Raw genomic sequence first — 14,316 nt, forward strand, 5'->3', positions numbered from 1 at the left:
CTATTACCTCCCACCCCTCTGCCCCTTCCTCCCACCTTAGCCTGCACGTCAAACTGTTTATTAGCCTCGATTATTGCAACTCCCCTCGTCCATTGTGCATGCTCCCTTAAGCCACCATGGTCACGAACAGGGTTACTGTCAGTACTATCCATCTCTGTAGCCCAATTCCAGAGTCCTCCATTTGCATTCTAGTGCCTTCTCCCACACCCCCGTCTCCGCTGTGCACCACTTCTCTAAGTCTCTCCACCATCCTTCCACATTCGGCGCTCTCGTATCTTTCCATACCATGGCCATGCTCCGCTTACTTGTGATCTATTTCAAGTCGCTTCATTTATTCAGCGGTTTGTTTTCTCATTCTTTTTATAGAGTTCCAGCATGCAGGTTTCTGGTGTGTTGATATCAAGTACTATACCACCATTGGCTACCTTTGATGCCACTTCCTTCCAAAAGCCCTGGATCGCGAGGCATCCCCAGAACATATGTATCAGCCCTGCATCCTCCCCCTTGCACTTGGGGCACACTAGTGTTGCAGCCCCTTTGAATGTGGAGACCACCGCTGGTGTAAGGTATGCTCTGTGTACTATATACAATTGTATCAATTGTAGCCTAGCATTCCTGGAGACTTTCTTATGGTATCGCTTAATCCCTCTCCACTCCGCCTCCACTAACACCCTTCCCAGTTCCCTCTCCCATTTGCTCCTACAATTCAGTTCAGCTCGAGCTGTACAGCCCAACAATACATTGTAAATTCTGAACACCCCTGCCTCCCTTCTGTTGTTATAAGTAACATCTCCAATTCTTCATTTTCTATATCCCCCTCTGTGACGTTAGGCCATCTCCTGCATATCAATCCCAGGACTGTGATATGCAATAGGAACTGGCACGCCTGCATCCCGGACCCCACCCGCAATTCCTCAAAGGATTTCCACCTACCTTCACCCCTTAAATCGCCAATCGTGGCACCTCCATCCGTCTCCCATCTTGCCATTATCGGTATCTATGGTGAGAGCGGGTCAGCTATCCCAACCACCCTGCAAGCCCTGCGCCATATCCTGATTCCCAGTTGCACTAGGTAACAACACTTCATCAGTGTCCCTGCGGGGACCCAGAGGAGGTCTCTCAAATGCCGTCCCCTTAGCGTGGGCTGCAGTAGCGTAGTCTTTATCGTGGTTTCATCAGCCATCCATTTCACCACGTGCTGCAGCTGACACACCAGAAAATACAGCTCAAAATGCAGCACCCGCAGCCCGCCTTGGTCATACGGTCTCTGCAATGTGTATAAAGCCACCCGTTGCCATCCTTCCTGCCACAGAAATCCTCTGCATAACTTCTCTAGTTCCCTAAAGAAGCTCCCTGGTATGTCATATGGGACATTCCCAAAGCAATGCATGAGGCCGCGGCAGGGCCACCATTTTTAGCGGTGCCACCCTCCCCATCACTGACAAGGGCAACTTACTCCAAAACCCCATAGAAGCAACTAGGCCTGCCTTGGCACGCACAGTGTTACATTCATGCTCATGGGAGGGGTCCCGGTGTACATTGATGCCCAGATATCTGAATGTGGTCCTGCGCCAAGGTAAGGGAAGAACTGGCAGCTTTTCTGCCGCCAGGAAGGGCGTAACCGCGAGTGCCAACAGGCATGATTTCATCTTGTTTACTTTTATACCTGTGAGCTTGCTAGAGTTATCCAGCACCTCCAGCATATATGGCAAGTTCACTTCAGGGTCTCGCACTTATAGTAGCACATCATCTGCTTACAGCGATACCACATGCCTACTCCTGTCTATATCTATGCCTACTTCCCCATATTCCTTTCGCAGATATGCCACCATGGGTTCTGCGGCCAGGATGTATAGCATCGGGGACAGCGGACACCCGTGCTTAGTGTCTCTGTATAGCTGCCAAGTACCACTTGCCTGTTTTGACCCTTGCCATTGGTGCAGTGTATATCAGGCGCACCCATCTCATGTACTGCCGATCCCCATTTTTTCCATCGTAGCGTACAACCAGTCCCAATGCACAGAGTCATACGCCTTAGTAGCATCTAGGGAGGCAACCTCAGCATGAATGGCTCTGTCTGTCATGCAGTGAATCACATGGTGGAGCCGTCTCAGTTTCTCCGAGATACTCCGTCCAGGTACGTAACCCGTCTGATCCGGGTGTATCAGCTTGTGTATCACTCTCCGGAGTCTGCTCACCAGTACTGCGGTAAGGATTTTGCTATCCTGATTTAATAGGGACAATGGCCTATAGAATCCGGAGTCCTTACTATCTTTGTCCGGCTTGAGCAGTGGCACTATCAGACCCTCTCTCATACTTGGGGGCAGTAACCCAGTCTCAAGTGACACGTTATACACCTTAGTCGGCAACGGTGCCAGAATGTCCACATATGCCTTATAGAACTCACCTGGGAGGCCATGATTTCCCAGTGGGCAGGGATCTAATAATGGCCGCCACCTCCTCCAGTGTTATGGAAGCCTCTAATAACCTGGGCAGATCAATCTGGTCGAGTACATCTTGTTTTCTCTTCGTCTGCGCTGCACGGGGGTGCTGCATATAATGCTTTGTAGTATTCTGAAAACACTTCCTTAATCCCCTCCTGTGTCCCTACCTCTTCCATCCTCCCATTCCTGACTGCGCAAATAGGGGGGGTGACTGTCTCACGCTTACACAGCCACGCTAGCATCCTCCCCGGCTTGTCTACTAGCGCACGGCTCCTCTCTAAGTACTTTGTGTAATTAAACTTCCCAAGCCTATCCGACTGCGCGGGCCGGTTTGCCTTAATGCTATCATCTCCTCCAGCTGTTGTTGTCCCACCAGGGCATCCCCCTCCCACTTCTTCAGTTCCCCTCTCTGTCTTTTCCAATTCCCTCACCAGCACCCTTTGTACCCGCTCTGATTCTGCTATCATCACCCCCTGATCACCACTTTATATGTTTCTCAGACTTTGCTCGCCTCCTTAACGCTCCCCTCGTTAACTTCTATATATTCGATAGTCTTCTTCCCGACATGTTCAGCAAATGCAGTATCCTGCAGCGCTTCACACCTTAGCCTCCACATGGGGATCGGCGGTCTAGGATCTGACAAGTCTATCTCGCCACCAGCAGCGAATGGTCCGACAATATTCTGTCAAGATACTCTGTCTCCGAGAATTCAGGTCTGCTTTCTTCTCCCGTAAACATATAGTCTATTCTGGTGTACACCTCATGTGGGGCAGAATAATGGGAATACCCTCTCATTTTGCCATGCTCTGCCCTCCACAAGTCACTCAATTTAAACTGTCCTACTATAGAGTTCAGCACCTTAGCTGAGGCGGATGGTCTCTTGTGTTTAGAGTCCGATCTATCCAGACCCGGGTCCGATGGGCAATTAAAGTCCCCCCCCCATATCATAGTGCCACTCCTGTGCAACCCCAACCTCACGTGCAGCGATCTAAAGAACACTGTGACATCATGGTTCAGGGCAAATCCCATTCACCATCACCATCCTTCCCTCATTATCAGATTTCACTGCCAGTATTTTGAATGGTATATCCGGGGCTATCCAGATAAGGACCCCTCTTGCATATGTCGAGTACGTAGAGCCCACCACCCTCCCTATCCCCCCGCCCTCCAGGTTCTTTTGCTTCTCCTGCAGCAACGCGATTCCCACTTTGTGGTGCCGGATGTACATGCACACTCTCTTATGCTTCACGTAATTGTTCAGCCCCCTCACGTTCCAGGTCATTATTCTTATCTTATTTGCCATTTTTGCTTGTACTGGTAGGTTTGTGAGGGCTCCAGCCCATGGCTAGACTAAAGTGGAGGTCGATGCACCTTATTAAATTTCGTGACAGGCCCCCCGTTATCGTCCCACCCCCCGCATCCCCTCCCTCTCCATACCCAACTGCCCCAACTACAACAATCCAAAACATAACTAGTCCAGCTATGGCATGCATGCTGGGATAACCCTGTTTCCGCTCCATTCCACTTTGTCGTAAGACAAGTTTCCTGGTGCCCTACAGGCGGGCCCTTCCTACTTGGTCCTCAACTACTCTAATAAGGGGGAGTATAGGGTTCGCTTCGGCGTTCCTGCTACCAGACTTCCACTATATCTCTAGAGCTCCTGCACTGTTGGCACATCGTATTTGCTCATTACATTATAATTGACACTGTTCATGGTAACTCCAATGTACATGTCGCCGCTCGGTCGCTGAATTATCCTCATCACCACTCTGAGCCATGTCCCCACCACAGCGTCAACAAGGCCCTTGGCCAGTCTCGGGCTCCTCCAGGAGCTGCAACCTATCCATCCAGTCATGTGCTTCCTCAGGTGATTCAAAAAATAAGGATTAGCCATTGTAGATCACTTTCAGTCTCGCAGGGTATATGAGCATGTACTTAAGGCCCGCCTTCCGTAGTCTTGCTTTCATGACAATTAATTCAGCCCTCATTTTCTGGTCTTGGAATGTATAGTCCGGGTACACAGCTACTTTCGCTGAGTCTCTTTGTATCCTTCCACCAGCTCTGGTGAAGGCCAATATCTTTTCGCAGTCTCTGTAATTAAGCACCTTGGCTATAACTTGCCTAGGTGCCGCTCCTGGGGCGGTCTCGGAGCAAGGGAGCGATGAGCCCTTTCAATTGTAAACCCTTGTGACAGTTCTCCTGCACCAATTTCCTGCAAAAATAGGTTCTCCACATAGTTCGTGGGGTCCGCGCCATGGGTCCCTTTGGCAGGCCCACAATATGTATGTTATTTCTCTGGGCGCGCCATTCTGCCTCTTCTGCCCGGTCCTCCAACAGCTTCACTCTTTGCATCAGGACATCCTCGTCTTTTGTCGTCTGTGAGCGTATTTCAGTGTTTTCCTTCACCTGTTCCCCCAGCTTGCTTGTGCGTTCAGCAGCGTGCGGACGTCTTGGCGCAACAGTGCCTGGTCAATTGCCAATAGGTCGATTTTACCCTCTAGCTCGGTTTGCAGCATCCCAATTGCATCCAATATCTGCTGATGGCTAGGTTCTGGCTTGTTTTGGGGCTGGGGCTGCCCCTTGTGCTGTCCGTCACACTCTCCAGCCGGGATATCTGGCCTTTCGCAAAAGTTGCTAGGGTAGTCTGTTTATTTTTCTACTTGACCCCTTTATTTGACATGGGTACTTCCGACCTTGCAATCTCCCGGTGCACTTGGGGCCGCCTACGTGCCTTCACCCAGCAGACTGTGACTCCTGCTTTGCTGCCACCTTGCCAGTGTGTTGCTTTATTCCAGTCACTCTGTACTGCCCTGGATGGGATTCACTGCGCTGCCGTGCTTCCCTCAGATCCTTTCTGGTGCTCCTGCCTGCCTCTAAGCTTCCCGGGTCTCTGCTGTGTTTTGCTACAGGACCGTGGCAGTCCTATGGTCTGCCACTCCCCTGCCTCTTCAGTGGGCCACTTCTGGCCGGGCCTGTGCCCACGTCTTCAGTGGTCTGCGCAGCCTGTGCACCCCAGGCCTGGCTCCACGACCAACCCACTTTGTTTCTTAATTAGGTGCTTCTCTGTGCCGTGCCGCAAACGCTATTATATCCTCGAGGCAATGCCCCGTGTTCCCAGCTCCAGCGGGGCCCTGGCCCAAGCTTAAGGGGGCGCAGGGGCCCTTTGTAGCTCTAGGGAGCGGTCAGAGGGAGTGGGGGGAGCCCATCCTATGCATAAGTGTCCAGTGTGTCCAGGCGGGGTCCTCTCCCTCCCCCCGCTCCTTACCTCTCTCTGCTGACTCTGCGTGGCTCCTTTTTCATATCTTGCACCTCTCACTGCTATGGCGCTGTACGCTTTAGCATCCTAGCCTCTATCAGCACCTACAGGTCGCAGGTCTGTGGAGTTCGGTTGTCCCGTTACTTTTGTCCATGCAGGGGAGGACCCAGCCGGTCCAGGCCAATGTGTGCAGCAGAGCGCCCCCCCCCACGCTTCTGTGTGATCACAGGCTACGGCAGCCTGGTCCTTCGCTAGCCTTTTTCCCTGGGGTCACGGTCCTGTCTCACCGCTGCTCCTGGTCTGCTCACGTCCACTTCTGGCCCAATGTGACTGTTGCCTCACGCTCCCTGCTGGCACGTCTCTGCATCCCCCGCCTTCGCCTCCCCCCAACCCCCAGCATATTGTCTAGGTGGCCGGATCCACGCTGCAAAGGCGAAAGGAGAAAAGGCTCTCTGTCTCCGCTTCAATTTTGCCCTGTCTCCATTTCACAAGCGGATTGTTGGGGCTCTACTCCATACGTTTGCGGGCGTGTGGCCTGCATTGACCTGTCCGCTGATACCACGCTGTATCCTGAATATCTTGGGCGCTCTAATACTTTGTCGGCTATGGTGTTGCTTCTTCGGTTCGCGCTAAGTCACATGCGCTTCACCAAAGGGATCGTTCGCCTGCGGAGTTAGTTCCTACAAGTCTTACCGCACGAAGTCCAGCTCAGCTACTCGCAATACTGTGCAGTGACTTCCAGCAGTATGTTCCGTTAGCTTGTTCTTGCTTTTCACAGGCGCTCGGTCCGTTTCAGCTGTGTAGCAGTGGAGGGCACCCGAATCTCCCCTCAAGAATCGAGCTTTCTTGTGCGCCTAGGTCTTCGCTCCCCTTCCTTGCATGCAGCAGTCGCCGCACAGATTCAGAGCCATATATCAATTCCTTGTACTTGATGAGTCACCATTTTAGTTTCATGCTTCAGAGCTCCGGCGATCTCCTTCAGTCCGATCCAACAAACGCTCCAGTCGTGCCTCAGATGTTCATTAATGCATACACGTATTTCTATCCATCTCAGTCAGAGTTTGACATTGGTACTTTCCAGATCAATTCAGGATCGGCAGGAGCTCCTCGGTACACACGTCTTCTCACATGGCCCTGTAGCGACACCCCCTCTGGACATACTTGTACCTGATTCAAAGATGTATTTTCAAGTATCATAGAGTACCAGTTCACTTGCCTCGTGGAGTCTATCACTATGGGGCTGTGCAGAGTAATTGTGCACCCCTTCTTTAAATGTGCTTAATAAGGTTGTTGTGCATGAAAAGCTGAAATTGTAACCATACACCACAAAATTAAATTGAAACTGCAGCCTGAGATATAACTCAAACAATCCCCTGTAGATGTCATACTGGTGTGATTTCTGCTGCCTTGTAATTTACTAACTGACATTGTCCCCAGTCTGGCATTTGTAACTAAATTAATTGCTGCTGCTTCAATGACATTGTGTCAGTAATGTATGCTTTCATTTATTTACGGGGTACATCATTTCTTGATGGGCTCACCTATGCTGTGCTGCAGTGACATGCACCTGTGCGGTATTGGTGCTCTAACATCTGAAGTACTGGAAGTTGGAATGTGATCTCCTACAGAACAGTTTGTATGGCTTTTTATAAATTTCCCTGGAAATGTGTACTTTAAAAAGCATATAGACCTAATATGTAAAAATCAATCAATAGGTGGAAGCTCACCAACTCTCTCCTCATGGATTTCAGGCTCTCTCACTTTGCTTGCTAGCACTAATTTGAGGGAAAATATTTACCCCACACCACTTTGAAAATCCACCATCTGCCGCTCTATTATTATCCTGTTAATTTCCATTGGCTCGATGGTGCAGCCCATGAGAGGTGCATTTGAATCAAGACTGCCCCTCTCTCCGATTGAATTTGACACCTCTGGGAAGCTGTCACCACCAAGGGGACCTTGCAGTGCCAAAGCAAAAGTGAGCTACCCTTGCATAAAAATACAGGTTACTACTGCAAATGATTTAAGACACTGCTTGGACAGTGCACTCCACCTGGAGTGGGAAGCAAGGCATGCGTGTCCTCTTGGTCCTGGCCCATTCCCTAGTTTGACTTGTAGGGACCTTAGTCTTACTTCCAAGCTTAGGGAAACCTGCACGACATAATCCTCAAAACTTTATAATGTATCATCTTGTTTATTGCTCCCCTTTGTCCTTTTGCACTGTACATCAAGCCCTTCTTGGAAATGTCTTGCTCTTTTTTGATTGGCTCTGGGCAGGTTTCCTGCTAGGTCTATCCTGACCTTCGTGTGGCTCTTCACTGACTTACTTTGAACCGCACCTGATTTCCATTTGGGACATCAAAGGTTTGCCTGCCCTTGCCTGTACCAGCCTGACCCCATATTTCGCTATTGAAAATGACCTCCGAGGACCTCAGTAACTGCCTGCCCCGGGACTTCCTGATGACTTTGTTAGCGGAACTCCATGATCTCTAGCAACTGCTTAAACTTGGATCATTTATTTGGTGAAAATGATTGAGCCAACTAAGTTGCTGACTTCTCTTTGATATATTGTGGCTTTCAGTACAAACCTAACTGTGATTTTAACAGTAATTACAATTATACATTGTACATAGAAAACTGTTATGGGGGCTGGTGGTCCTGTGTGTGTTGAGTTCATGTCTTCCCATGATTCTGGTCGACAACATAGCTGAAGCCTGACAAAAAGCCAATCCCATAAATACATATCCCTTCCACGAATCCAGCAATACTTGCCTAACTAGCAGGAGAGGAACATTTGGACCATTGGCTCAGATGTTCCAGACCGTGAATTAGCTTAGCCTAGATTTAAACGATACAACCTGTAGAGTCAAGGGTGCCCATCCTCCCGTCTGGTGGTACTTTATCGCATGATTGCAGGCCATCTTACTACTTTACGCTGGGCTCTACAAGTAATCATTTGGCTGTACTGTTGGCAGCTCCCAAAAGATACTCTGGAGATGCCATACAATATTCCATTGCATTTTCCACACCATCCACAAGACTTTGCAAATGGAGTCTGTAATGCAGCATTTTGATTTCATGTTTGTCTGTTGATATCATGCTGTGTGCAGTCTGTTTGGTTCAAAATGATGGCAGGATTTGGATTCATGGGAGGAATTTAAGGGAGAGTTTTCTCATATTTTTTAACATTATTCCTTTTCCCAGGCCTTCAACGAGTACTGCTGAAATTAGGATAGGGTGCTAATGGCATGTTAACTTATGTAACCCGCTTTAATCTCCTTTTGTCAAGGCAGCTTGTCTTGAGGCAATAAGAACCCATCTCTTCTATCAGAGCTTAAGGGAGGATTAGACGGACTTAGTGGACTACATAACCCCCTGCCTACTAAGTATCAGGAAAGTATTAATCGGATCTTACACTTGGACCATTGACTAACTGGCTGTAAGGTTGAGAGGAAAAAGAGTTTACCTCTTCTGTCCTTGTATAGACCCTGATATAAATTGCTAAATCCTCCCACATGCCACCACAAAAATATCACTTCCAGTTCCCATGGAAAGAGCAGCAATTTGCAGACCTTTAGCCCCGGGGAACGGGGTACGTGAAGGCAAACGATGTTGTCTATATTGTGGGGAGGTGGGGAATTTTCTAAAAACATCTATCTAGACATCAATCTGGAGAGAACCATTCTCAGATATCCACCGTATCCCTTGGATTGGCCAACACGCTACAAAATGATGCGTCCCATTTGACTCTTCTAGGATTCCTAAAGTGTTCAGGCCGAAGGCAGGAAGTTAAAAGCTTAGTAGATATGGGGCCAGATGGAATTCCAGGGACTGGAAAACCCCCAGAGTGAAAAGGTGAGGTTCTGGGGGTTTACCAGTAGAGTGGGGTGGAGGGGCGCTCGCCATTTAAAAAGGAAAATGGCAAATAGGGCTGCAGTAAAAACACCACGCGGGAAATTCCCATTGCCTAAAATAGCAACAATAAAAACAGGAGCAACCGTATCAGATGAATGTACAGACATATTAATTCAAAAATGATACAGCTGGCACTCTTGGAAGCCTAGGATACACATGTGAAAGGCACTGTAAAGAGGTATTAAATTAATTAGAAATCAGTTGTCTAGATTTCAAGGATATTCATCTTCTTGAAGAGACTATCAAGCTGACAACCTCTAAGTGGGATTGTATTAATTATTCTAGTCTTGCAGGTAGTTAAGACGTTGATAGGGGGCATCTGAGGGGGCTGTAGCCCCAGGTCTTTTGGTTGTAGCCCCGGATAGAAGCTAATGGGCTACACCCAAAAGGCTAGGTAGCCCCGTGTCACGACAGCCCAACATCAGCTTAGCTCTGGATCTTTTCCAGACCTACCAACACCTCTGCTTGCAGGCAAGACCAACTTTGTAGACTGCATGCTATATTATCAATTATCAAGAGTATATTAACCTGTTCCCGTATCCAAAAAAAATAGTCTGCAAGAGAGAAGTTTTAATCTTGTGCCATCATCTGAAAATGCAGGTGCCTGGAAGAACAAAGAACTTTGAGAACAATTTAAGCATTTACTTTATATCCCCGATTCTCAAAGGCAACTAGGAAGTACTTGTAATTCATTGTGGTAATATGACTATTATGACAATGTTGAGAAGTGTTATGCTCAGTTTAGATAAAATGAGTATTTTAGTGTGTTTTATTTATGGGAGCACATGCAAGAGGAGTTATTAGTGCAGGCAACGACCCTGTGATTTAAATTGTTTTAATATTTTGTGAGCGTACATGCTTATTATTGATTGTATGCCGCAACATATATGTATGTATGTATAAAAGGTTAAATGATCATATTATAATTAATTTATAAAAACCTATACTGACCTAGCCTGTTGGGCTGAATGTGATAATGAGTTTATCTTGGTTATGTTATGTTACTTGGCATTTATATAGCACCTTATGTATCATTGGTATGATCTCAAAGCGCTGGTGGTTGAACACCCTCGGGAACCGTAGTTGAAGTCAGTAGAGCGAGAGAGAGAGAGAGAGAGAGAGAGAGAGAGAGAGGGAGAGGGAGAGGGAGAAAGAGAGAGAGAGAGAGAAAGAGAGAGAGTCATAAGGTCCGTGGGTGCACCGGATATGTGTGCAGCCTGTGTGGCAGTTGTATGATAGCTGCTTCTTAGCGTTAGGTGGGGTGGTTGGGAGGTCAGGTATATGTGATAATTCTGGCGAGATGACCCCGAGACTGATTTGTGGCTGCATTGGGCCTGAGGAGACGCTTAAACTAGCGGTGTGTGCTCAGCTAGCTGTGTTTAATTAGAATGATGAGGAGTATGTGGCGGATGTTAGTATGGGAACAGCTATACCGAATGTGTCATAGTATTGCTGTGTTCTAGTTGAGTGGTGGTGTACAGGAGAGAGTAAGCGTGGCAGTGTAATATGGTGGTTATCAGTAAGGCGCTTGAGATCGAGCACTCCATCTGTACCATCTGTACCATCTGTTTTATTTACTCTGTCCGTTCATTCCACTTCGTCGGTTCATCCATTTCGTCTGTTGCATCCATCTGGTTATCAGTAAGGCGCTTGAGATCGAGCACTCCATCTGTTTACTCTGTCTGTTCATTCCACTTCATCTGTTCATCCATTTCGTCTGTTTCATCTATTTAATCTATTAGATCGTCCATCATTCCATCCACTCAACCCATCGTCCACATAGTCTACTCCATCCATTCCGTAGACCCATTTCATCCTTCCCATCCGTTTAGTGTGTTCTATCCGTTTCATCCTTCCTATTCATTCGATCACCTCTGTGTGTTTCACTCATTCCATCAGTTCGATCTACTCCATCAGTTCGATCCACTCCATCAGTTCGATCCACTCCATCAGTTCCGTCCACTCCATCTGTTCCATCTACTCCACCTGTTCCATCCACTCTACCTGTTCCATCCATTCCATCTCTTCCATCCATTCTATCTGTTCCATCTACTCCATTTGTTTCATCCACTGCATCCGTTCCATCCACCCGATTCATTCCATCTGTTCCATTCGTTAAAACTACTTATCCTTTTCATTCGTTCAATCTGCTTGTTCCTCACATCCGTTCAATCCACTCATCCGTTCTATTCGGTCCCCCCCTACCATCTACTCTGTCTGTTCTTTCCACTCTGTTTGTTCCATCCACTCCTTCTGTTCCCATCCACTCCTCCCGTTCCATCCGCTTGTCGCGTTTCATCCACTCCTCCTGTTCATCCACTCTTCCCATTCCATTGACTCTTTTCATTCCATCCACTCCTCCCGTTCCCATCCACTCCTCCCGTTCCCATCCACTCCTCCCGTTCCCTCCACTCCTCCCGTTCCCTCCACTCCTTCCGTTCCCTCCACTCCTTCCGTTCCATCTACTCCTCCCATTCCCTCCACTCCTCACGTTCCCTCCACTCCATCCATTCCATCCACTCCTCCCATTCCCTCCACTCCTCCCGTTCTCTCCACTCCTCATGTTCCCTCCACTCCATCCGTTCCATCCACTCCATCCGTTCAAACCACTCTATTCGTTCCCTCCGCTCCACCCGTTCCATCCACTCCGCCCGTTCCATCCGCTCCACCCGTTCCATCCGCCCCCCCTTTCCATCCGCTCCCCCGTTCCATCCATTCCATCTGCTCTACCCGTTCCATCCACACCACCCGTTCCATTCACTCCACCCGTTCCATCCGCACCACCCATTCCATCCGCACCATCCGTTCCATCCTTTCCGTCCACTCTCATGTTTCAACCATTCCGTCCGTTTTTTCTTTAATGCATACGTTCCATCCACTGCATCCATTCCATCCATTTCATCCGTTCTATCCACTTCATCCGTTCTATCCACTTCATCCATTTCCTCCGTTCCCATTTGCTTCATCTGATTCTAAATTCCATTCGTCCAATCTATTATTTTTGTTCCATCTATGCCGTCCGTCCTCCTCATTCCAACCAGTATATTCACTCCGTCCCATCTGTTTCGTTTGCTCCGTACGCTCTGTCATTCCACCCATTCCATCAGTTTTTTCTGACAAGTAGATTCAGTCCAACAAGCTCTCTGCTCCATCTGATTCGATCCGTTTCATTCACACTATCCATTCCATTCACTCAATCTGTTCTGTCCGCTCTGTCCGTTGCATCTATTGTATGTCCACTTTTTTCCATCTAATCCCTATGCATAATTTGTTCACCCTTTCCATCCATTTCATTCTTTTATCCACTTTATCGATCCGTTCCATCCTTTCTACGCATTCGATCTACTTTTCATTTCGTCTACTCCACCCGTTCCACCCGCTCCATCAACTTCTTCCGTTCCATCCACTTCATCTGTTCCATCCACTTCATCTGCTTCATCCACTTCATCCGTTCTAGGCCATTTCAGTTTTCTGTTTGTTCGATCGGGTTTCTATGCTGGATTGTTATCTTTGATTCAACAACCTTGGGTTACTGTTTATTGCAGTTGTTTATTCTGTTTGTCCTAGGAGTCAATTTTTAAGGGAAGAGCCAGGTTTTCAGTAATTTGCGGAAAGACATGAGGTCTTCAGTGAGTCGAATGTGGGATGGAAGTGAGTTCCACAGAGTGGGAGCCAAGGCTGAGAAAGATGATCCACCTAACCTGACTGAGTTGGTGTTTGGTATCACAAGGAGGCGGGCAGAGCTTGATCTTAGAGTGCGCGGTGAAAATAAATAAATTGTGTTAATCTGCCTCAATATATTTGTGTTGTAGCTCCAAGAAGAGCGAAGGGGTGGGGCGAAGTTCCATGCTTAGCGCCAGTGTCAGTAGTGCAAAGGCCCCAAAGGCCAGGGACCCCTGTCTGCTGTAGGCTGGTGGCACACGAGGTGGTCCTAGGCGGATCCTGGTGGCCCTGCACTCTGGCCTGGGTTACACACTCTAGAATCTTCTGTTGACTGGATCAGAGCAGCAGCCGCAGGACCCTAGAAGCGCAGAGAACCAACTGGAAATCAAGCACCCTAATGTAACTCTTGTGCTGCACCTTTAAGACAGCTGCACTAGATTGCTTGATTGAGGCGGCAATAAGGGGCGGCATGGGTAATTGAAACGCAAATGCATTTTGGCTTGCATTTACGTCTCCATTTCCTGCTCCACCCCGTTTAAAATTAGCGTGCCCTGTTTAAAATGAGGTTGTTAGTGACCTTTCTGTGTCCACAAGGTCACCCCATACTCTCTACACACGCCTTCCTGATATTTTGTCTTACTCGATTGTCATTTTCTGCTATTCCCCTTTCAATTTAGCCATCCACAGATGTGTTCTATAGTTTACATTCACTCAAATATTCAAATGTGTCAAAGCATCTCTGGTCATTTGGAACAGACATGTGAAATCATGTATGGTTTCTTGTCTTGTTTCAGGCTTATGAGGCGTTGTTTCGAAGGCACCATGTTAAATGTATACGGCAAGTCCGAGGAGACAACTACTGCGCAATCAGAGCGGTGTTATTTCAAGTATTCCGGAAGGGCCTGTCCTTTCCGTCATGGATGAAAGAAAAAGACATTCTGAAGGTAAATCAGATCCCATTGAAATTGCAATCGACTGTTCGGTGTTACTTTGCTCCAGTAGTTCCCAATTTAACTTGGCCATGTTGCTCCTGGTGGT

At 48.1% G+C, this 14,316-nt stretch overlaps 1 protein-coding gene across 4 annotated transcripts in view; it reads left to right on the plus strand.

Moving 5' to 3' along the window:
* OTULINL (OTU deubiquitinase with linear linkage specificity like) overlaps window positions 1–14,316 on the plus strand; it is a 652,262-nt gene that overhangs the window by 467,103 nt on the left and 170,843 nt on the right. For all 4 annotated transcript variants that reach the window (XM_069620439.1, XM_069620440.1, XM_069620437.1 and 1 more), the window contains one exon: window positions 14,073–14,222. In XM_069620439.1, the coding sequence (XP_069476540.1) occupies window positions 14,073–14,222 (150 nt within the window). The remainder of the gene's footprint in view (window positions 1–14,072; window positions 14,223–14,316) is intronic.

The sequence above is a fragment of the Ambystoma mexicanum genome, chromosome 5q, assembly GCF_040938575.1.
Source record: "Ambystoma mexicanum isolate Mex_15411 chromosome 5q, UKY_AmexF1_1, whole genome shotgun sequence".
Lineage (NCBI taxonomy): Eukaryota > Metazoa > Chordata > Amphibia > Caudata > Ambystomatidae > Ambystoma > Ambystoma mexicanum.